The 25,396-nt window shown below is 42.9% G+C and overlaps 1 protein-coding gene across 3 annotated transcripts in view; it reads right to left on the bottom strand.

The window, feature by feature from the left end:
* Nucleotides 1-24,916, bottom strand: part of oclnb (occludin b) — a 55,544-nt gene extending 30,628 nt beyond the window's left edge. Inside the window, exons 1-4 of one of the 3 annotated variants that reach the window (XM_059969296.1) lie at nucleotides 22,390-24,916; nucleotides 21,816-21,944; nucleotides 18,343-19,030; nucleotides 16,493-16,654 (exon numbers count right to left, since the gene is read on the bottom strand). In XM_059969296.1, the coding sequence (XP_059825279.1) occupies nucleotides 16,493-16,654; nucleotides 18,343-19,030; nucleotides 21,816-21,856 (891 nt within the window). In that variant the 5' untranslated portion in view covers nucleotides 21,857-21,944; nucleotides 22,390-24,916. Of the gene's footprint in view, nucleotides 1-16,492; nucleotides 16,655-18,342; nucleotides 19,031-21,777; nucleotides 21,945-22,389 lie in introns of those variants that run through there. The other 2 variants (XM_059969295.1, XM_059969297.1) reach the window with 2 other exon arrangements.
* Between the last annotated feature and the right edge of the window lie 480 nt (nucleotides 24,917-25,396).

Consider the following 25,396-nt stretch of genomic DNA (forward strand, 5'->3'; position numbering starts at 1 on the left):
GGCCTTATGAATATCCAAGTATACAACATCTACCGATTCCTCTTTGTCTATCCTGCTTGTTATTCCTTCAAAGAGTTCCAACTGATTTGTCAGGCAAGATTTTCCCTCAACGAAACCATACTGACTATGGCCTATTTTATCATGGACCTTCATGTATCCTGAGGCCACATCCTTAAAAATAAATTCCGACCACTTCCCAACCACTGAGGTCAGACTAACTAGTCTATCATTTCCTTTCTTCTGTTTCTCTTCCTTCTTGAAGAGTGGTGTGACATTTGCAATTTTCCAGTTCCCTGGGACCATTCCAGAATCTAGTGATTCTTGATGCCTCCACAGTATCTTCAGCTACCTCTTTCAGAACCATAGGGTGTATACCATCTTGTCCAGGTGATTTATCCACCTTCAGACCTTTAAGTTTCCCAAGCACCTTCTCTCTAGTAATGGCAACTTCACTCAGTTCTGACCCCTGACCCTCTCAAGCTTCCACTATACTGCTGAAGATTGATGCAAAATACTTATTCATTTCATCCTCCATTTCCTTGTCCCCATTACTATCTCTCCAGCATCGTTTTCCAGCGGTCCAATATCCACTCTCACCTCTTTTTATACTGTGTATCTGAAGAAACTTTTGGTAACCTCGTTAATATTATTGGCTGGCTTACCATCATATTCTATCTTTTCATTCTTTATCACTTCTTTTAGTTGCCTTCTGTTGGTTTTTAAAAGCTTTCAAATCCTCCAAATTCTTTGCTCTTTCACTTTTATGTTGGTTTTGACTTCCCTTTTCAGCCAGATGCATCATCATGCCTTAAGAATTCTTCTTCAGAATGGATCTATCCTGTGCCTTGCAAATTGCACCCAGAAACCCCAGCCACTGCTGCTCTGCCATCATCCCTTCTAGTGTCCCATTCCAATTAATTTTGGCCAACTCCCCCTCATGTGTCTGTAATTCCCTTTACTTCACTCTAATACTGATACAACAGGCTTTAACATCACCCAATCAATTTGCAGGATGAATTCAATCATATTATCCTCTCTGAACACGAAGGGTTCCTCCTTTACCTTTAAGCTCTCTAATCTGTTCCAGTTCATTACACAACACACAATCAAGTATAGCTGATCCCCTGATGGGCATTCTAGAAATTTCCCCTCTTAGGATCCAGCACCAACTTGATTTTCCTAATCTTCTTGCATATTGAAATCCATGAATATCGTAACATTGTACAATGGACCATGGGTAATGGTGAAGGTGGGGCAGCAGAGAGTGTTTATGGGCAAGTTTGAAGAGAAGTCATAAGAGGGAGCCAGAATAGGAAATGGAAAAAGGGAAGGGAGAAGGGAAGAACTCATCAAAAGTTGGAGAAATCATGTTCATGCTGTCAGGTTGGAGGTCTGCAAGACAGAATATGAGGTGTTGTTCCTCCACCCAGATAGCGGCAGTAAAGGAGGCCATGAGCCAACAGATATGTTTTCCAATCTTTTAAAAGTTTTTTTTTACTAGTTTTACTTTCGATGAAGTACCTTATATGTTCTAATGTGGCGACCCACTTTCTGTGCAGGCGAACCGGCTCACAAATAGCCAGCGCGGGGGGAGACTTTAGTAATGTACCTCCGACGTCATTTCCGCCCGGAGAGGGCGGGCACCAGGGATCCTGAGAGGCAGGATTTATGAACATTTGGAGAGGCATAATATGATTAGGAATAGTCAGCATGGCTTTGTCAAAGGCAGGTCAAGCCTTATGAGCCTTGTAGACACCACTGGAACCAGCCTCCCCTCCGTGGGCTCTGTCCATCCTTCCCTCTGGCTCAGTAAAGTAGCTGGCATCAAAGACCCCACCCACACCAGGCATTCTTTCATCTCCCCTCTCCCATTGGGTAGACTGTACAAAAGCCAGAAGGCACCATGCCAAGGACAGATTCTATCCTGCTGTTATGAGGCGATTGAATAGTTCCCTTGTACAAGAAGATCGATTCGTGAATTCACGATGTGTCTCATTAAAATCTTGCACTGTCTGCCTGCACTGTACTTTCTGTAACTTTATACTGCATTGTGTTATTGTTTACCTTGTTCTACTTCAAGGTACTGATGAATGAATTGAACTGTATGAAGTATATGCAAGACAAATTTTTCATTGTATCATCACTATGTATGACATGATTGATCATGGACTTTGACAATGATTGTACTTAGCAATGTTTTTCTACAGAACTTGTTTACCACTGCCTTCTTCTGGACAGTCTTTACAAGAAAGATGACCCCAGCCATTATCAATACTCTTCAGAGATTGTCTACCTGGCATCAGTAGTTGCATAACCAGGAAGTGATAAGTATTAGCCGCTCATTTGACCATCCACCACCTGCTCCATGGCTTCACGTGACCCTGATCTGGGGGTGGGGGAGGGGAGGGGTGCTAAGCAGGCGCTATACCTTGCCCAAGCTTGACTTGCAGGTTACAACTCCTTTGGTACAGACGTATCTCCACCCCACCACCTTGTATCTCAGTATAATAATAAACTGGTTGGCAAGTTGATAGAGAAGATCCTGAGAGGCAGGATTTATGAACATTTGGAGAGGCATAATATGATTAGGAGTAGTCAGCATGGCTTTGTCAAAGGCAGGTCAAGCCTGATTGAATTTTTTGAGGATGTGACTAAACACATTGATGAAGGAAAAGCAGTAGATGTAGTGTATATGAATTTCAGCAAGGCATTTGATAAGATACCCCATACAAGGCTTATTGAGAAAGTAAGGAGGCATGGGATCCAAAGGGACATTGCTTTGTGGATCCAGAATTGGCTTGCTCACAGAAGGCAAAGAGTGGTTGTTGACGGCTCATATTCTGCATGGAGGCTGGTGACAAGTGGTGTGCCTCAGGAATCTGTTCTAGGACCCCCTATTCTTTGTGATTTTTATAAATGACCTGGATAAGGAAGTGAAGGAAAAGTCAGTAAATTTACTGATGACACTAAGGTTGAAGGTGTTGTGGATAGTGTGGAGGGCTGTCAGAGGTTACAGCGGGACATTGATAGGATGCAAAACTGGGTTGAGAAGTGGCAGATGGAGTTCAACCCAGATAAGTGTGAAGTGGTTCATTTCGATAGGTCAAATATGATGGCAGAATATAGTATTAATGGTAAGACTCTTGGCAGTGTGGAGGATCAGAGGGATCTTGTGGTATTAGTCTACAGGACATTCGAAGCTGCTACACAGGTTGACTCTGTGGTTAAGAAGGCATACAGTGTATTGGCCTTCATCAATTGTGCAATTGAGTTTAACAGCCAAGAGGTAATGTTGCAGCTATATGGAGTGTTAGAGCAGATGGTGAGGTGGAGGAGGATAAAGATCATTCGAGGACTGCTTGTGTGGACAGAAATCAAAGGTTTGTATGTGATAGGAAAGTTCTCAGGTGCCAAAGTGAAGAGACCGGGGAAGGGGCAACTGGCTCTCAAATAGAGAAAGATAGGAGACAGCACGTGAGGGAGGTGTTAGAGAAGGGACGCGCTCAGACCGAAGGTTTGAGATATGTCTATTTTAACACAAGGAGTGTTGTGAACAAAGCGGATGAGCTTAGAGTGTGGATCAGTACTTGGAGCTATGATGTGGTGGCCATTACAGAGACTTGAATGGCTCAGGGACAGGAATGGTTACTTCCAGTGCCAGGCATTAGATGTTTCAGAAAGGACAGGGAGGGAGGCAAAAGAGGTGGGGGCGTGGCACTGTTGATCAGAGATAGTGTCACGGCTGCAGAAAAGGTGGACGTCATGGGGGGATTGTCTGTGTGGGTGGAGATTAGGAACAGGAAGGGGTCAATAACTTTACTGGGTGTTTCTTATAGGCTGCCCAATATTAACAGGGATATCGAGGAGCAGATAGGGAAACAGATCCTTGAAAGGTGTAATAATAAGAGTTGTCGTGATGGGAGATTTTAATTTCCCAAATATAGATTGGCATCTCCCTACAGCAAGGGGTTTAGAAGGGGTTGAATTTGTTAGGTGTGTTCAGAAAGGTTTCTTGACAAAATATGTAGATAAGCCTACAAGAGGAGAGGCTGTACTTGATTTGGTTTTGGGAAATGAACCTGGTCAGGTGTCAGATCTCTCAGTGGGAGAGCATTTTGGAGATAGTGATCACAACTCTATCTCCTTTACAATAGCATTGGAGAGAGATAGGAACAGACAAGTTAGTAAAACATTCAGTTGGAGTAAGGAGAATTATGAAGCTATCAGGCAGGAAATTGGAAGCTTAAATTGTAAACAGATGTTCTCAAGGAAAAGTAAGGAAAAAATGTGGCAAATGTTCAGGGAATATTTGTGTGAAGTTTTGTATTGTTATGTTCCAATGAGGCAGGGAAGTTATAGTAGGGTACAGGAACCTTGGTGTACAAAGGCTGTAATAAATCTTTGGTTTTGGTCACCTCACTACAGGAAGAATGTGGAAGCCTTAGAAAGGGTGCAGAGGAGACTTGCAAGGATGTTGCCTGGATTGGGGAGCTTGGCTTATGAGGATAGGTTGAGTGAACTCGGCCTTTTCTCCTTGGAGCAACGGAGGATGAGAGATCTGATAGAGGTGTACAGGATGATGAGAGGCATTGATCATGTGGATCATCAGAGGCTTTTTCCCGGGGCTGAAATGGTTGCCACAAGAGGACACAGGTTTAAGGTGCTGGGGAGTAGGTACAGAGGAGATGTCAGGGGTAAGTTTTTTTAAACTCAGAGAGTGGTGAGTGCATGGAATGAGCTGCTGGCAAAGATGGTGGAGGAGGATACGATAGGGTCTTTTAAGGGACTTTTGGATAGGTACATGGAGCTTAGGAAAATAGAGGGCTAGATGTATGCCTAGTAATTTCTAGGGTAGGGACATGTTCGGCACAACCTTGCGTGCCAAAGGGCCTGTATTGTGCTGTATGTTTTCTGTGTTTCTAATTCCAATTCTAAACATAAGTGGTTTGTTGTAGACTGCCCGATCTTCACTTTGCTTTGTAGGTCTTCACACAAAAGTTAGGAATACAGGGTGAAAAATTGAAATCTATCACCTTGCACCTTCTTACAAGCTTTGTGTAACATTGGCTTTGAAATTTAACACCACCTTTCTTCCAGAAATCAGCTTTCTGATGTTTCCGACTGTAGCTCTCTATCTCCAAGACACATAATCTCCATGGATATATTAAAGTAATATGGGGGCGGAGGTACAAAGGAATTATGTCACAGATCAACACACAAATTGCTGGAGGAACTCAGCAGGTCAGGTAGCATCTATGGAAATGAATGAACAGTCAATGTTTTGGGCTGAGACCCTTCTTCAGGACTCACCGAATTCCTCCAGCTGTGTACATGTTGCTCTGGAATTTCAGCAATTGCTGAATATCTTCTGTTAATATCATAGATCAATTAAAATTGTATCGAAAAGGTGAAGCAAAGGCTTCAAGCTTAAGAAGAAAAACTGTTCCTAAATTCTTCAGATTTTGTTGTTAATAGAAATGTGCAGGCTCCTGCCATGCATTTCTGATGGTATTTCCCTGTGGTTTCGTGGTCTGGACAAGTTACAGATATTCCTTGAAGTGTGCTCCAACTCCTGCTCATTCCCCCCACCCTTCTTGACCATGTCCAGTTCCCTAGTTCCTACATCCCATCTCCCAGTCTCCGTAACCAATGGATCCACAGTTGCATCAAGGTCATGTATACAGCAAGGTGCCAGAAAAGCACCAGTAACATCACAAAGGATCCCACCCACTCTGCTCTTGGTTTGTTTGTCCCCCTCCCATCAGGGAGGAGGCCAAATAGTATCCACGCCAGGATCACCAGACTCAAAACATTCACTTCCCCAAATAGTAAGGCCGATCAATACCTCCACCTAGTAACCCACCCCATCACACCCCAACCGCCACTACTTCATTTCCCGTCAGTCACTTTGTACAGACAGTCCTATGCCCAAAGTCACCTTATGACATAATGTACAAGGTATATGTATTTCTGTCTGTATTTTATCTTTGTTTTTTGCGCTGCATCAGATTTTTTTTTGCCTTTACATTTGTAGTATACAAGGAACTAACATTAAACAATCTTCAATTTGAATCTGAAAACTTCTGAGAGCTGCAGCAAGATTTCACCAAGTTATTCCACTTCCCTCCCCTTTGATAATTTTGAACTGATCACTACCTGATTAACATCTGCATCATCCTCACTCGCGTGTCCAGACAGGTATACATAGCTTACCATACACCTGCATCATCCTCACTCACCCCCCCCCCCCCACCATGCACCCATCATGGAAAATGATTCACCTATGCAACTTCCATCCCAATGAAGCAAATGCATGGCTCACAATATTTCAACAGCTCAAGAGCAAGAGGTAATGTTACAGTTCTATAAAATACTCGTTAGACAACACTAGAAGTATTGAGCTCAGTTCTGGTTGCCTAATTATAGGAAAGACTTAGAAGCTTTAGAGAGAGTACAGAGGAGATTTGTTAGGATGCTACGGATTTGAGAGCATGTCTTATAGATGATCGACCTAGGGCTTTTCTCTTTGAAGTGAAAGAGCACGAGAGGAGCTTGATAGAGGTGTACAAAATGATAAGAGACACAGATCGAGTGGACAACCAGCATCTTTTTCCCGCCAGGGTGGCAGCTGCTTATATGAGAGAGCATAAGTTTAAGTGGTTGGAGGAAAGTATGGCGGGGGGGAGGGGAGAATGTCAGGGGTGGTATCCCTTCCACACACAGGTGTATGGCAGAGGTGGAGTAGGTTCAAAGGTTAGCACAACATTGTGGGCCAAAGGGCCTGTACTGTGTTGTAATGCTCTATGTTCTATGTTCTAAAATGGTCCTCACAGAAGCTGAGGAATTGCTTGTGGCACACCTCTGTTCATTCCACAGGAGTGACTCCAAGTTTCTGCTTACCTGCCATTTAGAATTGTTATCCCACTGAGCCTCTAGCCTGGGGCCTCTTGCATTATTACAATGAGACACTACATTGGCTCAAGGTAAAATACCTTGTTTTCCATCTGAGCACACATCCTTCAGATTCAACATCCAGGTTCTGAAACTTCAGGCACCCAACTCTGCTTCAGAACAAGCTGTTTTCAGTGGATCTGGCTCAACCTACTCTTTCTTTCTTTTTCAATCTTTTTATTGATTTTCATATATACACAAAAAAATAACATAGTAATAAGTAAGTTGTGAATACAATAGACTTGAAATCACATTGATAATAAGATAACATGGCTCAACCTACTCAGTCTGTCCTACAGACCAACAACAAAGGCAAAGCAGCAGAATACATTTCCCCCTTCATAGAAACATTTTGAATGTTGAAAGGCATGGACAGAGTGGATGTGGCAAAGTTGTTTCCTATGGTGGGGGAGTCTAGTATGAGAGGGCATGACTTAAGGATTGAAGGGTGCCCATTCAGAACAGAGATGCGAAGAGATTTTTTTAGCCAGAGGGTGATGAATCTGTGGAATTTGTTGACACAGGCGGCAGTGGAGGCCAAGTCATTGGGTGTATTTAAGGCAGAGATTGATAGGTATCTGAGTAGCCAGGGCATCAAAGGTTATGGTGAGAAGGAGAGGGAGTGGGACCAAATGGGAGAATGGATCAGCTCATGATAAAATGGTGGAGCAGACTCAATGGGCCGAATGGCTGGCTCCTTTGTCTTATGTTCTCTCCTATCAGACTCCCTCTTCTCCAGCCCTGTATCTCTTTCGCCAATCAACTTTCCAGCTCTTTACCTCATCTCTCCCCCTCCTGGTTTCATCTATCACCTTGTATTTCTCTCTCCCCTCCCCCCTTTAATTCTACTCATATTTTTTCCTCCAGTCCTGCTGAAGGGTCTCGACCCGAAAAGTCGACTGTACTCTTTTCCATAGATGCTGTCTGGCTTCTGAGTTCCTTCAGCATTTTGTGTGTGTTGCTCGGATTTCCATCATCTGCAGATTTTCTCGTTTGAGCTTTGACTTTTAGTGCTTCTGTTTAACCCAACCTTTTTAAAATACCAGTAGGTCCTTTATCAGTTTGTCATTAGACTGGAGCCAAAACCTTCATTTCACCAGCACTGAACGGTTGAATCCCAACATTCTTTCCTGATTTCTTAAAACCAAGTTATTTCTTTCCTTGACTTCAGACGCAATCAACAGCAGCAACTGTAGTGAACGAGTAAAATACCCAAATTAAACTCTTCAAAAATCCAAAGAGTTTAAAATACTCCATGTAGACAGAGGGAATCAGAGATTTAGCTCAGTGACTTTTCTCACACACAATACTCATCAAGATTCCAGAAAACTGGAAATGTAACAAAACAGAGGCAGGGAAAATGAATAAGGAAAGGAGTGTGAAGGATGTTGGGAGATATTAAATGACAGAAAAGAGACAAAACCTCATTACAATCTTGCAGTTTGTAGTTTACCTGTGCCACACTTATTCAGTAGCTGTTACACTTTATTCTGCATTGTTACTGCTTTGCATTGTCCTACTTCAGTACATTGTGTAATGATTTGAACTGTATGAACAGTATACAAGACAAGCTTTTCATTGCATCTTAGTACATGTGACAATAATAAATCAATTCTAAGAGATTACAAGCCAAGTCATTACAACTGCCACTGTTGAAAATAGAGACTGTGGCTGTGATTTGAGATTGTTCAATGCAGTTTTAGTCCAGAACAGTTTGGATCAGTTCCTATCTCCCCGATACAGCTGCATTTGTTCTTACACTTCACCACTTCCTCTTTAAAACCATCCATTTTCTCAGTGTATTTCTACCAACCCCACACAGGTCCCAAAGGAGGCTGCTTTTTTGAGATCAGAGAAATATTTTGTTCCAATCCTGCACAGACTAGGTCAAACAATGTTATTGCCGAAATCTAATGAAATAGAAATTTTAATTCAAAAAGGAAACATCAAAAAATTTGTATCTTGCATGTATAATTTGATTCAAAGACAGGTAATTAAGCAAGGAGTCCACAAGTCAAGACAAAAATGGGAAAGTGATTTGAATATTAAAATTGAAGAAACAAATTGGTCAAGACTATGCCTTGACAGTATGACAAATACAATAAATGTTCGGTTAAGATTAGTGCAGTATAATTTTCTACATCAATTATATATTACACCACAAAAAATAAAAAAATTTAATCCAAATTTATCGGATCAGTGTTTCCGATGTAACCAGGAAACTGGTACTTTTTTACATTCGACATGGTCTTGCTCTAAAATTCAACCTTTTTGGACAAATTTAAGACTTTTACTGGAACAAATTACAGGAACACAATTTCCTCATAATCCAATATTATTTTTACTAGGTGATATTGAAGGGATAAAACCGAAACTCAAACTAAATAAGTATCAGAAAGAATTTATAAAAATTGCACTGGCAGTAGCCAAAAAAGCTATTGCAGTTACTTGGAAATCGGATTCACATTTAAGTATAGATTCTTGGAAGAAAGAAATCTATGGTTGTATTCCATTAGAAAAAATTACTTATAATTTAAGAGATAAATATGAAACATTTTTGAAAATTTGGAGCCCTTATTTACAAAAGACAGGATTAAATATATAGATGCTTTTAAGATGAAACAATTGGTTACTAGGGGAAAGAAATAAATATACATATTAAAATTATTACGAACTCCATGGAGCATGTGGAGATCTTCCAACCACCAGGCATTCTTTCTTTCTTTCTTTCTTTCTTTTTTTTCTAAGGGGTAGTTAGGGGGGAGGGGTTAAGGGGAGGGGGTATGGGTTATATACATTGTTTTTTTTCATACTTTGTAATCATTTAAAAATGCAATAAAAAATTATTTAAAAAAAAAAAAAAAAAAAAAAGAATGTTGTATATATCCTTAATGTACTCCCTCTACCACCACCCTTGGCAGAGCATTTCACTCACCCTCCACTGTGTGAAAAGCCTCTCCGACATTGTTCCACCTCCTACTGCTTGCATTAGCCATGATCTGCTCTTCTGTCTACAACAACCAGTTTATCGCCACAGCAACCCATTCTGAATTATGGACTTCGACCCAAAAACATTAACAGCTCTTTCCACAGATGCTGTCTGGCCTTTCTAGCATTTTAGGATTTCAGGTCAAATTTCTAAAGAGAGATTAGCTTTTTTGTCATATGTACTTTGAAGCACTGTTTGTGTCAAATCAAACCAGCGAGGATTGTGCCATGCCCACAACTCACTAATGCTAATTGACTGTGGGAGGAATCCTGAGCACCTGGATGAAACACACATGTTCATGGGGAGAATGTACAAACTCCTTACAGAGAGAGTTGAACACTGATCTTATAGCCAGCACAGTAAAGTGATGCGTTATTCACTAAGCCACCGTGCTGTCTCAGATTTCAGCCTTTCTGCATTTCTTTCTTGCCCTTTGTTGAGTTCTTTGCCTTTCAAATGGTTTCTGCAACGATTTACCCCCCCCCCCCCCCCCCACACACACACACACACACACACACACCACACACACAGTGCTCTGGACCATTTTCCCCTCTTCTTCTAATTATGCAACATTCAAGGGAAGTTTTGATTCCTCTTCTCTTTACCTCAGCCAGGGTTGCCCAGTCTTGGTCACCAAATATTCTTTCTCCAGTTTCTTAATCTTTGTCTCCCTCTTGGACCACATTATACACATTATAGCCCCTCGTAATCTCCCACCTCCACATTTCATGGAACGTTGCTATCTCACACAAGTTTTAAAAGACAAACTTCAACTTTGAACAGTTAATTATGAAGCGCAACTTCAATTAAAAACACAGCACAGCATTATTTAAATAAAGCTCAACTTTTTGTTCAATTTATTTCTAGGTTTTCAAGAAACAGTATATAGATTTTAAAGATGAACCATCGATGATTGAACGTCAGACATCTTTAAACATTTCTGACATTAGGAGATAAAGTGATCTCATTGTGTCTCTGGTTTCATTCTGGATTCAAATAACCAGAAGCAAAACAAAACCTGTTCTGTGCCTGTAATCCAATACCACATAACACATGAACACATCAGGGTAGAGCCAAGAGTTAGAAGAAAATTTATGCTTCATTTCAAACTGCAGAGAGCTTAACAAATAAATTGAATAGTTACATCCAAATTGTAATAAAGACTTTCTAAAAGGTAATTTATTTGTTTAGGTATTTATAATCACATGGGTTCCAATTTTCCACCAGAGGTAAACAGCTTCAATGTAGCAGGAACCATCAGAATGTAATCATTGGCATCATATTACAGATTCACCATTCTAAACCTGTTTACTGACACACCCAGAAACTGGCTCCCTGAAACCATCCCGCCATAGTGTTGCACAAAAATATTTACTTCACCAGGTGGGAGGAATTTCAGTTTCAACACTTAAAGCATTCCAAATCAAAACCCATCAGTTCACACACCACTTCCACAGAATTGCACAGCATCAGAACCAATTTAAACATTGTGTAACTGCTTCAGAGGAATCAACATCATTCCAATGCAAGAAGAATGTCTCCTACTGTTTAGGGAAATAAACAAAGTTATTTTATAAAATAAAGTTACTGTACATTAAAAAAATCCCCTTTCCTTGTCTCCCCATCAGTTACGTCCCAGAGAAGTAGTTCTCAAATGGCAGGGGTAGGCAACCGTGAGTGACAAAGGAAGTTAAGGACTACATAAAATCCAAGGAAAAGGCATATAAGGTAGCAAAAGTGATTTGGGAAGTTGGATGATTGGAAAGCTTTTAAAATCCAACAAAGGGTAACTAAAAAAGCTAAAATACAAGGGCAGACTAGCCAATAATATAAAGTAGGATACCAAAAGTTTTTCCAGTTATATAAAGAGTAAAAGGGAGGTGAGAGTTGATATTAGACCAGTGGAAAATGATGCTGGTGAGGTGGTTATGGGGGACAAAGAAATGGCAGATGAATATGGCAACTGTCTTCACTGTGGAAAACACTAGCAGTGTGCCAGAGGTCTGTGACTGTCAGGGAGCAGGAGTGTGTGTCATTGCTATTACAAAGGAAAAAGTGCTAGGCAAACTTAAAGGTCTTAAGGTAGATAAGACACCTGGACCAGATGGACTACATCCCAGAGTCCTGAGAGAGGTTGCTGAAGAGATAACGGATGCATTGGTCATGATCTTCCAAGAATCACTTGATTAGGCACGGTCCCGGAGGACTAGAGGATTGTAAATGCCACTCCACTCTTTTAGAAGGAACGAAGGCAAAAGAAAGGAAATTATAGGCCAGTTAGCCTCACCTCAGTGGCCGGGAAATTGTTGGAGTCTATTATTAAGGATGAGGATTCAAGATACTTGGAGTCTAATGATGAAATAAGTCAAAGTCAGCATTGTTTCTGTGAAGGGAAATCTTGCCTGACAAATCTATTAAGAGTTCTTCGAGTAAGTAGCAAGCAGGGTGGACAAAGGAGAGGCAGTGGATGACATTTACTTGGCTTTTCGGGTGTTTGATAAGGTGCCATACATGAGGCTGTTTAACAAGATAAAAGCCTATGGCGTTACGGGAAAGATACTGACATGGATAGCAGAAACAAGAGAAAATCTGCAGATGCTAGAAATCCAAGCAGCACACACAAGACACTGGAGGAATTCAGCAGGCCAGGCAGAATTCCTATGGATAAAAGTACTGTGCAAGTTTTGGCCCAAAATGTTGACTATACTTCTTTCCAAAGATGTTGCCTGGCCTGCTGAGTTCCTTGGGCATGGATAGTGGGATGGCTGACAGGTAGGGAGCAGGGAGTGGGAATAAAAGGGGCCTTTTCTGGTTGGCTGCCAGTGACTAGTGGTGTTCTTCAGATCAGCATTGGAACCATTACTTTTCACATTGTTTGTCAATGACTTGAATAATGGAATCTAAAAACGCAAACACGAGGAAATCTGCAGATGCTGGAAATTCAAGCAACACACACAAAATGCTGTTGGAACACAGCAGGCCAGGCAACATCTATAGGGAGAAGTACAGTCGATGTTTCAGGTTGAGACTCTTTGTCAGGACAAACAGAAAGAAGAGATAGTAAGAGATTTGAAAGTGGTGGGGGAGGTCTGAAATTATAGGATAAGACAGGAGGGGGAGTGCTGAAGCTAAGAGCTGGAAAGTTGTTTGGCAAAAGGGATACATGGCTAGAGAATGGGGAGGATCATGGGACGGGAGGCCTAGGGTGAAAGAAAAGGAGAGGGGAGCACCAGAGGGAGATGGAAAGCAGGCAAGGAGAGTTATTGTGAGTGGGACAGAGAGAGAAAAAAGGGAAAAAATAGTAAATAAATAAGGGATGGGGTAAGAAGGGGAGGAGGGGAAGTTAGAGAAATCAATGTTCATGCCATCAGGTTGGAGGCTACCCAGCTGGTATATAAGGTGTGATTCCTCCAACCTGAGCGTGGCTTCATTTTGACAGTAGAGGAGGCCATGGATAGACATATCAGAATGGTAATGGGACGTGGAATTAAAATGTGTGGTCACTGGGGGATCCTGCTTTCTCTGGTGGACAGAGCGTAGGTGTTCAGCGAAACGGTCTCCCAGTCTGCGTCGGGTCTCACCAATATATAAAAGGCCACACCAGGAGCACCAGACGCAGTATACCACACCAGCCGACTCACAGGTGAAGTGTCGCCTCATCTGGAAGGACTGTCTGGGGCCCTGAATGCTGGTGAGGGAGGAAGTGTAAGGGCAGGTGTAGCACTTGTTCCACTTACAAGGATAAGTGCCGGGAGGGAGATCGGTGGGAAGGGATGGGGGGGATGAATGGACAAGGGAGTCACGTAGGGAGCGATCCCTGCGGAAAGCAGAAGGTGGGGGGAGGGAAAGATGTGTTTGGTGGTGGGATCCTGTTGGAGATGGCAGAAGTTACAAAGAATTATACATTGGACCCGGAGGGTGTTGGGGTGATAGGTGAGGACAAGGGGAACCCTATCCCAAGTGAGGTGGTGGGTGGATGGGGTGAGGGCAGATGTGTGGGAAATGGGAGAGATGCGTTTGAGAGCAGAGTTGATGGCGGAGGAAGGGAAGCCCCTTTGTTTAAAAAAGGAAGACATCTCCTTTGTCCTGGAATGAAAAGCCTCATCCTGAGAGCAGATGCAGCAGAGATGGAGGAATTGCAAGAAGGGAATGGCATTTTTGCAAGAGACAGGGTGGGAAGAGGAATAGTTCAGGTAGCTGTGAGAGTCTGTAGGCTTATAGTAGACATCAGTAGATAAGCTGTCTCCAGAGATAGGGACAGAAAGATCAAGAAAAGAGAGGGAGGTGTCAGAAATGGACCAGGTAAATTTGAGGGCAGGGTGAAAGTTGGAGGCAAAGTTAGGAATTGATGGCTTTGTGGCAAAATTTGCGGATGATATGAAGACAAGTGGAGGGGTAGGTAGTGCTGAGGAAGCAATGTGATTACAGTAGGACTTAGACAAATTGGAAGAATGGGCAAAAAAGTGGCAGACGGAATACAATGTTGGGAAATATATGATAATGCGTTTTGGTAAAAAGAACAATAGTGCAGATTGTTATGAAAATGAGAAGGTTCAAGCATCAGAGGTGCAGAGGGATTTAGGAGTCCTCATGCAAGACTCCCAGAAGGCTAATTTACAGGTTGTCATTGTTAGGTCCTATCTGGAATTTCCAGTTGGCGGATGATTTCCCTCCACACTACTCTGTTCCGACATTTGTCCACAACATCCCTAATCTTGTCCAGCTTGGTCCAATCCTTGATGTTATCCAGCCACGTTGTTCTTTGCCTTCCTCTTCCGTTTTTCCCCTCCACCTTTCCATATAGCAAGTCTGTCAAGATGTTATCTCCGCGTAACGTGTCCACAATAAGCAACTTTTAACTTCATAATCTTCTTCAGCAATATCCGTGGTCTATCAACTTCGGACAAGACCCTCTCATTTGAAACTTTCTCTATCCAACTGATCAATATTCGTCGATAGCACCATATTTCAAAAGGATTAATTCGTTTTGTGTCATCCTTCTTCAGGGTCTATGTTTCTGATCCATACCTCAGCACTGACCATATGTAACACTCGAGGAAATGGATTCTACTTTGGATATCTACCTTCTGATTGCATAGTAGAACTTGTAGCTTCATGAACTGAGTCTTAGCCATACTTATTCTCCTTCTGATCTCAACTTCTCATCTCCCGTCATCTGTCAGACACCTTCATGAACCCAAAAGAAGGGTCTCAACCCAAAAGATTGACTATTTATTCATTTCTGTAGATGCTGCCTGACCTGCTGAGTTCCTCCAGCATTTCATGCATATTACTCTGGATTTCCAGCATTTGTAGAATCTCTTGTGTTTATTCCAACTGTTCCACCCACGAACTAATCCTTAATCCATACCAGCACCAGCACTTGCTGCTCCAGTCTAATGCTTCTTTCTACTGCTTTTCTGAAGCAGTGAATAAGTGTATCTAACACCATCTACAACACACAATATTACAGTCAGGTCCTTATACAAAGGAAAGCATATCAGCAAATTTGTGTTTGGGCTTCTCAATGTGCATAAGCCCAATGTTCTACCAACTCCATGCAGACATTTGCCATTATGAAAAAGAACTCAACAAATATCAAACTCTCACATTACCTCACTGCAAGCTGCTTACATATCAGAAAGAATAAACATCACTCTGTGCATTTACATAGTAAAACAATAAAAAATTAAGCTTTATTTTATTTGAGATACAGCACAGAACAGGCTCTTCCAACCCAAACCAGCAACCCCCGATTTAACCCTGGCCTATTCTCAAGACAATTTACAATGACCAATTCACTTATTCACTGGCAAGTCTTCGAACAGTGGGAGGAAACTGGAGAAAACCCATGCATTCATGGGGAGAACATACAAACTCTTAATGATAATGCTAGAATTGAACTCCAAACTCCAGAAAACGCTGTGTTGTAATAATAATTACTGTAAAGCCCCATATTGTTTTGATGCACATGACATCGAAATATACAGTGAAATGAACCATTTTCATCAATGACCTACAGTCTGAGGATGTGCTGGGGTCAGCCCACAAGTGTTGCCATGCCAACAAAGCATGCACACAATTCACTAACGCTAACGAGTACTGTATATTAAATAAAAAGCAAGTCTTGGAGATCAAAAACCAAGAATTGTTACAGATTCAGTGCAAAGAATACATTATTGCACAAGTTCTGTAGAAATAAATTTTGTAATGTTCTTCAACCCAGACAGTGAACTTATCCCTCTATCTACAGTGACAACTTTCCTCCAAACACTGGAAATATCATTGGTAAAATCCATTCTCCTTTTTATTTAGTGTCTGTTTAGCCTATTTATAATCAGGGATCACCCCTACGATGGAACTATTGACTAATTAACATTGAGAAAAGTGATTTTCTTTTAAATAAAAAGTTGGAAAATTTATTTTGCTCTGCTACTTAAATATACCATCTGGCTTACCAAAAAACAAATGACAATGGATTTTTCCAATGCAAGGAACATTTTACAAAATAAACTATTTACAACATACTGAATCAAACTAAGAGGAACTTACCCACTCCTCGACATCTGGAGCCATTTCACTTTCCATGGGAATCTTATCCCACAGGATGTTGTCTTTACTGTATCGTGAAATCTTGCTTCGTGTTTTATATGCAAAGAAGATGATCAGACCCAAAGCTATTACAATCATGAATCCCATGACAATTGCTAGGGCCTTGAGGGAGATTACAAAACAAAATGAACAAGACTCGCATCAGTATTCAACAGCACTGTTACAGTCTGATCTATAAGCGTCAGCCAGTGAATTCCCTGCTTCATTGCAAAGTCATCAAATCACATTTCTGAATGAAAAAACCTTACTTAGCTCTATTTATAAATAGTTGCTTTTAAAATTCATTAATGTTTTCAAAAAATTCCCCCAGAAATGTCAAAGTATAATTAAGCATGAAATATCAGTTAAACACTTAACAGACTATTAATATTGGCCACAATTTTATTGGGAACAATTGTCTGGATACTTTGTTTAGTAGTTTCTTCTTAAGAGTTTACTTTTTAAACAAAATATTATGTAGTGTTTGTTCATATTTCATTGGATAATTACCCAAAGTTTTCAGCTTAACATTGACTTACAAGGCTAAGTCTGGGTTTGAATCACTTTGGCCCCATTCACTACCCAGTGAATTAAAGGTTGACTGAATACTGTAATCCTAACACAGAAACTCTCCACAATGCACTTTGATCAATGCAACTACTTGCAGCCCCAGCATATTTAAGATTAGAATTTTTCAGCCTGTTCAGGTAAAAGTCACCACAACACATTTCTATTCTCTGGCACCTTGACAGCAAAAATTAACATATCTATCAAATGCCTTCAAATAAAAGAAATTTGTCAACAGTACTGGATTGAGTACAAGAGTTGTGGATAGAACAGAACAAGCCCTTCAGCTCAAAATCTTGTATTGAAAATTAAATTAGCAATCAAGTTGCTAACTAATCCTTCCACTTCCCTCACATTCATGTACCTATCTAACTGTCTGTTAAACGTCTCTAATGTATTTGCCTATACATCACCCCAAGCAGCATATTCCAGGCACCCACCAGTGTATAAAAACTTGCTCCTCACATCTCCTTTGAAATAATCTCCCTCTCACCCTAAATGTATGCCCTCTGGTATTAAATATTTCAAACCTGGGAAAAAGATACTGCCTGTCTACTCTATCAATGCCTCTCAATCTTATAAACCTCTGTCAGATGTCTCCTCTGGCATTATATTGACATTGTACAGGATGTGGGTGAGGCTGAACTTGGAGTACTGCAGACTGATTGAGTGCAGAGAACACGTACAAGGATATGAGGACCCGTGTAATAGGGAAAGATTGAATGGCTTAGGTCTTTATTCCCTGGAGCACAGGAGTCTGAGGGGAGATTTTATAGAGGTATACAAAATTCTGAGGAGTATAGATAGGGTAAGTGCAAGCAGGCTTTATCCACTAGGTTGGTTAAGACTAGAACTGGTCATCACAGGTGAAGGGTGAAATATTTAAGGGCCACATGAGGGGAATGTCTTCACTCAGAGGATGGTGAGAGCATGCAACAAGCTGCCAGGAGTGGTAATCTGGCTTTGATTTCAACCTTTTAGAAAAGCTTGGCTAGGCTCATGGATGGGAGGGGTATGGAGGGTGATGGTCTGGGTGCAGGTCAATGGGATTAGGTAGATTAAGAGAATGGCATGGACTAGATGGACCAAAGGGCCTCTGAGCTGTAGTGTTCTATGACTGTCATTGTTATCTTACTTCACTACAAAATTAGTCCTGACCACTTCAATCTGGACAGAGTGCATTGAGAACATGACGACAAAATAACACTGCAGTTTGCTTCACCTCAGAGGGTGGAGATACTCACCTCCTGTGGTTCGACAACACAGTAATGGTAGAGATACTGGTTAGTGAAGACTCCAGTAGTGGATGGGATGTAGAACTGATTACAGAGCGTCAGCAGCTGATTGTAAAACACTGACCCAGCAGCCTGCGCAGTGGGATTGACTCCCATGATGTAGACAATCGTCGCCACAAACATTATAAAGCCGACAACTGCACATGAAATGATCAGAATTAAATAAAACTTCCTTGTTCTTGAAAGACTGGCCCTAGAAACGAGGATGATGAAGACAATGAGCAGTGTTATGAAGGAGACGGCCGCTAACGCAATCATGAAGCCTTTAGCCGCCCGCGGATCAGTGTAACCGCCTCCGTATCCATATGCTCCGACTCCAGCTCCGTATCCGTAGCCTGTACCAGATCCAAATCCAGTGCCAACTCCCCCATAACCTCCATAACCCCCATATCCCATGCCGTTTCCTACACCCATCCCTCCCCCGTAATAGTCCATGTCCCAGGGGAGAGTAGATGCCACACAAGCAAAGATGCCGACGCTCATCACAATGATGAGAACTGCCAGAATCTTGATAATTCCGGGAGGAGAAGACCACTTGTAGAAATGCTGCATTTCATCTGGATAGTAGGAACCAGCCGGATGTGATCGCAGGTCTCCATCGTACATGTCCTTACTCGGGGCATAGAGTGAACCACGGCTAGAATGTGGAAAATAAAGAGTTAATTCAACAACACAAATCAAACATTACTTACAGAAAAGTAATCCTAGATTGCCTTTTCTCATAAATTACATTTTCCCCTTATAAAGGCCATCATTGAGAAAAGCTAATGTTTCCAAAAGCTAATGTTTCCTCTTACAGCCAAAGTCTTTTGATAGCACTTTACAACTTATGAGGCATTTTTGATATGAGGCAGCCTAAAGGTCTTTAAACATTAGCTTTATTAGTCACATGTAAAATGAAACATACAGTGAAATGCATCATTTGTGTCAAAGAACGTGCAGGGGACAGCCCACAAATGTCACCACTCTTCTGGCACCAAAACAGCATGCCCACAACTCACTCACACTAACCCGTGATGCTTTGGATGTGGTGGTGGGGGCGGGGGGCGGCGGAACCCACACGGTCATGGAGAGAATGAAAAAACTCCTTATAGACTGGCAGGAATTGAACTCCAAATCTTCCAGTCGGGCTGCATAGTATTACACTACCATGCTGCCCTTTATGGCAGCCTCTGTGAGAACAACAAGGACCTCAGTGCTTCTCCTGCGGCGTCCATTGTTTCTCACCCAAGACAGAATTGTGAGAGTATTGTGTACAGGGTGTTATGTAACTGTAGGCCGAGATCAATAGAGCCAATCAGTAATGGACAAGGGTTAGAGAGACAGGGCAGGAAAGTGGGCTTGAGGAATACTGTATATTCCATGACTGAACAGTAGACTAGGCTCAAGCACCTGAATGTTTTTCTCTTCTTAACTCTTGTGCTCTATTAGAGACTGCCCCATTTCACCACTAACAGTTCCCCCCCCTTAACTGTCTCTCACTCCAAGGTGGTGAAAAGAATTATAATATTAAAGTAATAATATATAAACAAGTAAATCAATTACATATATTGACTAGATTTTTTTTAAATGGGCAAAAACAGAAATACTGTATAATTTTTTAAGAAGTGAGCTAGTGCCCAAAGATTCAATGTCCACTTAGGAATCGGATGGCAGAGGGGAAGAAGCTGTTCCTGAATCGCTGAGTGTGTGCCTTCAGGCTTCTGAACCTCCTCCCTGATGGTAACAGTGAGAAAAGGGCATGCTCTGGGTGCTGGAGGTCCTTAATAATGGACGCTGCCTTTCTAAGACACCACTCCCTATAGATGTCCTGGGTCCTTTGTAGGCTAGTATCCAAGATAGAGCTGACTAGATTTAAACCTCTGCAACTTCTTTTGGTCCTGTGCAGTAGCCCCTCCATACCAGACAATGATGCAGCCTGTCAGAATGCTCTCCATGGTACAACTATAGAAGTTTTTGAGTGTATTTGTTGACATGCCAATTCTCTTCAAACTCTCTAATAAAGTATAGCAGCTGTCTTGTCTTCTTTATGACTACATCAATATGTTGGGACCAGGTTAGATCCTCAGAGATCTTGACACCGAGGAACTTGAAGCTGTTCACTCTCTCCACTTCTGATCCCTCTATGAGGATTGGTACGTGTTTCTTCATCTTACCCTTCCTGAAGTCCACAATCAGCTCTTTCGTCTTACTGATGTTGAGTGCCAGGTTGTTGCTGTGGCACCACCCCACTAGTTGGCATATCTCACTCCTGTATGCCCTCTCGTCACCATCTGAGATTCTACCAACAATGGTTGTATCGTCAGCAAATTTATAGATGGTATTTGAACTATGCCCAGCCACACATCATGTGTATATAGAGAGTAGAGCAGTGGGCTAAGCACACACCCCTGAGGTGCCCCAGTGTTGATCATCAGAGAAGAATATATGTTATCACCAATCCGCACAGATTGTGGTCTTCGGGTTAGGAAGGCGAGGATTCAGTTACAAAGGGAGGTACAGAGGCCCAGGTTCTGCAACTTCTCAATCAGGATTGTGGGAATGATGGTATTAAATGCTGAGCTATAGTCGATGAACAACATCCTGATGTAGGTGTTTGTGTTGTCCAGGTGGTCTAAAGCCCTGTGGAGAGCCATGGAGATTGCCTCAGCCATTGACCTATTGTGGTGATAGGCAGACTGCAATGGGTCCAGGTCCTTGCTGGGGCAGGAGCTTAGTTTAGTCATGACCAACCTCATAAAGCATTTCATCACTGTTGATGTGAGTGCTACTGGGCGATAGTCATCTCTCCAGCAGTCTCTTGATCTCTTTCAATACACTGAATATAAATGGTCATGTCCCCAGCATTTGTCAGTTTTCAGTTAACTTCTCCAGCTCTACTTTATTCACTGTAACTTTCTCCTTCATTTCCTCAGTGGAAACTCCAGATCCTCAGTTCTTCAGACCTCTAAGGTGCTTTTCAGGAAGACACAGTGTTCAATTCCTTTGCTATTTCCTTATTTCTCCTTCTAAAATCTGCTTTTATCCAGGAGGGACCCACATTTGACTTTGTTGTTTTTCTTTTTACATAGAACATTAGCCTGCCATGTTATGCCAACCTTTTGCCTCCTCTTAAATTAATCGAACCCTTCCCTCCTGCAGAACCCTCCATTTTCTATCATCCATGTGCCCATCTGCCTGTACCACCACCTCTGGCAGCCCGTTCCATACACCGACCCACCACTCTGTAAAAAAAACTACCTCCAACATCCACCCCTATAATTTCCTCCATCCACCTTAAAATTAAGCCCTCTGGTATTGGGTATAGGGGGGTCGGCGGTCTCCGGCTGTCCACTGGACCTCTGCCTCTTATCATTTGTACACTGTTATCAAGTCACTTCTCACCCTCCTTCGCTCAAAAAGAAAAGCTCCTGCTCACTCACCCACCAGGATGGTGGGAGCACACGAGCGTAGTCAGTCGCATTTATATCCGAGGAAGTGACAGGTGTCCAGACGTCGGATCAAAACGGATGGATTCAGGAGTGAACCTCCTCGCACACACAAGCCAACAGCTGAGAAATACCAACGTTTCGAGTTTATTTTTATCTGCACACATACATACGTGTGTGCACAGGAGCAATGAAAACTCTTACTTGCAGTTATTTGTGTTTTCACAAAAAGAAAAAATTAAATATTTTTTTACAAGAAAGAGCAGTTTTAGACGTCTCAAAGTAGATTCGGCTGAGAATGGGGAGAGAACGGAAGGAGCGGAGCAGTCCGACAACCGCTCCCGTACTCGCTGCCCGGCTGGTAGGGGTGGTGAATCGGGAGCAGGTGAGAGAGACTGCGCACCGAGCTGTTCGCTCCCATACTCGCTGCCGGATGGTAGGGGTGGTGAATCGGGAGCAGGTGAGAGAGACTGCGCACCGAGCTGTTCGCTCCCATACTCGCTGCCGGATGGTGGGGGTCGTGAATCGGGAGCGGGGTGAGAGAGACTGAGCACCGACGTATACTCACCCGTACTCGCTGCCTGGCTGGTAGGGAGGTGGGCTGTCCAACACGCGACTCGACATGTTTCGGGCTGTGGAACCGCTGCGACTGCACTTCAAAACTGACAGGGACAAACAACATGAGAACAAAGTACTCGGCAGCAGCACCTCACCCACGGACGATCCCAACACCCTCCCTAACCCTTCACCCATTGGTGGGTAACCCGCGGAGCCCGCCTCCCTGTGCTGACCATTTGCTTGGGCCTATGTCAATCACTGGTGCCCATGCAGGGCGCGGCCGGTGGGGTGAACAGGTGATCCGGTGCCAATGATCGTGGCGCCCCCGGGAAGTTCACCTGTCACCTCGGCACACAGACCACACCGCCCCTCCGTCCAAAGACACGGAGCTTCTCCTGCGCTTGGTGTGTAACTCTACACGTCTTGTACCTGGACACAGGTAGCGAGGCGCCAATGCCCACTGCTCGGCTGAGGATTCGACCCTCTGAGTTCCGTTCCGTCTGCGGTGTAAACACAGTTCTCCTCCCAAACTATAGTCATTGGCTGTCCCGCCATTGTCAATGGAGACGCTGCTGTTTGCCTGCAGTTGTAGAACAGAGAGGGGAAGGAGATTCCGAATGCGATTTACTCATGGTGTCAGTAGATTCAGATTGAATTCACGTGTACATCGAAACATACAGTGAATTGCGTCGTTTGTGTTAACGAACAAACCTAGTCCTCAGCGAAACATTTCCACAGATGCTGCCTGACCAGCTGGGTTCCTCCAGCATTTCGTGCGTGTTACACGTACCGCAAAAATCGCCACACATTTCAGAGCCCACACAGTATGACTACACAGCATGCCCACAGGGGTCTGGAATGAGAAATTACGAAACTGGGAACGAGTTTCATACATATGTCTGTAGAAATCAATGTTTGTAAACTCATTAGCCAATTTATTCGGTACCCCTGCCACAGTGTATGTTTGGGGTTTTTTGCTGCTGCAACCCATCCACTTCAAGGTTCAACGTGTTGGGCATCCAGAGATGCTCTTCTGCACATCATTGTTGTAACACGTCATTGTCTCCTTCCTGTCAGTTCGAACCAGTCTGCCCATCCTCCTCTGATCTCTCTCATTTATAGGATATTTTTGACAATAAGAACTGCAGCTCACTGGATATTTTTTGTTTTGGTTTTCACACTGTTTTCTGTAAACTCTGGAGAGCGTTATAAATTTAAAATCCCAGAGGGTCAATACTATCTGAAATACTCAAACCACCCCATCTGGCACCAACAATCATTCCATGGTCAAAGTCACTTAGATCACATTTCCTCCTCATTCTGATTTTTGGTCTGAGCAACGACTGAATCTCTTGGCCATGCCTGTGTGTGTTTTATGCGTTGAGTTGCTGCTGTATGATTGGCTGTATGAATAGATAAACACATGTAAAATGCTGGAGGAACAGGCAGCATCTGGAAATGAACAAACAGTCAATGTTTCAGGCTGCATCTCTTTATTGGGACTGGAAAGGAAGAGGGAAGAAACCAGGAAAAAGAAGGGGTGGGGAAGGAGAACAAGCTGGGAGGTCATCGGTGAAGCTGGAAGGGGCGATGAAGTAAAATGCTGGGAGGTGATAAGTAGAAAAGGAAAAAGGCTAAAGAAGAAGGAATCTGAAATGAGAGCAGAATGGACCATGAGAGAAAGGAAAAGAGGAGGGGAACCTGGGGGAGGTGATAGGCAGGTGAGATGAGGTTAGAGGGGAACCAGAGTGGGAAATGAAGAAGAGGGAAGGGGAAGGGGGAAATTACCAGAAGCTGGAGGAATCAATGTTCATACCATCAGGTTGGAGGCTACTGAGATAGAATATGAGGTGTTGCTCCTCCACTCTGAGAGTCACCTCATCATGGAAAGTAGGAAACCATGGACCAACGTGCAGAATGGGAGCGGGGATTGGAATTGAAATGGAAAATCCTGATTTCTGCAGATGGAGCAATCGTTCTCAACACAGCAGTTCCCAATCTATTGCCCATCTCACCAACGTAGAGGAGGCTACATCAGGAGCACTGGACACAATAGACAACCCCAGCAGATTCAAAGTTGAAATATTGCCTCACCTGGAAGGACTGTTTGGGGCCTTGAACGCAGGTGAGGGATGAGGTAAATGGGCAGGTGTAGCATTTTAGCCACTTGCAGGGTAAGTGCCAGAAGGGAAGTTAGTGAGGAGTGTGACGAGATCTGAAGAGTTATTCTAAGTGGACTGTTCCTTCCAAAAAAGAGAGGGAGCAAACAGCGTGTGTGCTATTTCAGCAACGGAGAGACAGACAGACAGACAGACAGTCAGACATACTTTATTGATCCCGAGGGAAATTGGTTTTGTTACAGCCGCATCAACCAAGAATAGTGAAGAAATATAGCAATATAAAACCATAAATAATTAAATAATAATAATTTAATCATGCCAAGTGCAAATAAGTCTAGGACCAGCCTATTGGCTCAGGGTGTCTGACACTCTGAGGGAGGAGTTGTAAAGTTTGATGGCCACAGGCAGGAATGACTTCCTATGACGCTCAGTGTTACATCTCGGTGGAATGAGTCTCTGGCTGAATGTACTCCTGTGCCTAACCAGTACATTATGGAGTGGATGGGAGTCATTGTCCAAGATGGCTTGCAACTTGGACAGCATCCTCTTTTCAGACACCACCGTCAGAGAGTCCAGTTCCACCCCCACAACATCACTGGCCTTACGAATGAGTTTGTTGATTCTGTTGGTGTCTGCTACCCTCAGCCTGCTGCCCCAGCACACAACAGCAAAGATGATAGCACTGGCCACCACAGCCTCGTAGAACATCCTCAGCATTGTCCAGCAGATGTTAAAGGACCTCAGTCTCCTCAGGAAATAGAGACGGCTCTGATCCTTCTTGTAGACAGCGTCAGTGTTCTTTGACCAGTCCAGTTTATTGTCCATTTGTATCCCCAGGTATTTGTAATCCTCCACCATGTCCACACTGACCCCTTGGATGGAAACAGGGGTCACCGG

Source organism: Hypanus sabinus, chromosome 5, assembly GCF_030144855.1.
Source record: "Hypanus sabinus isolate sHypSab1 chromosome 5, sHypSab1.hap1, whole genome shotgun sequence".
NCBI lineage: Eukaryota > Metazoa > Chordata > Chondrichthyes > Myliobatiformes > Dasyatidae > Hypanus > Hypanus sabinus.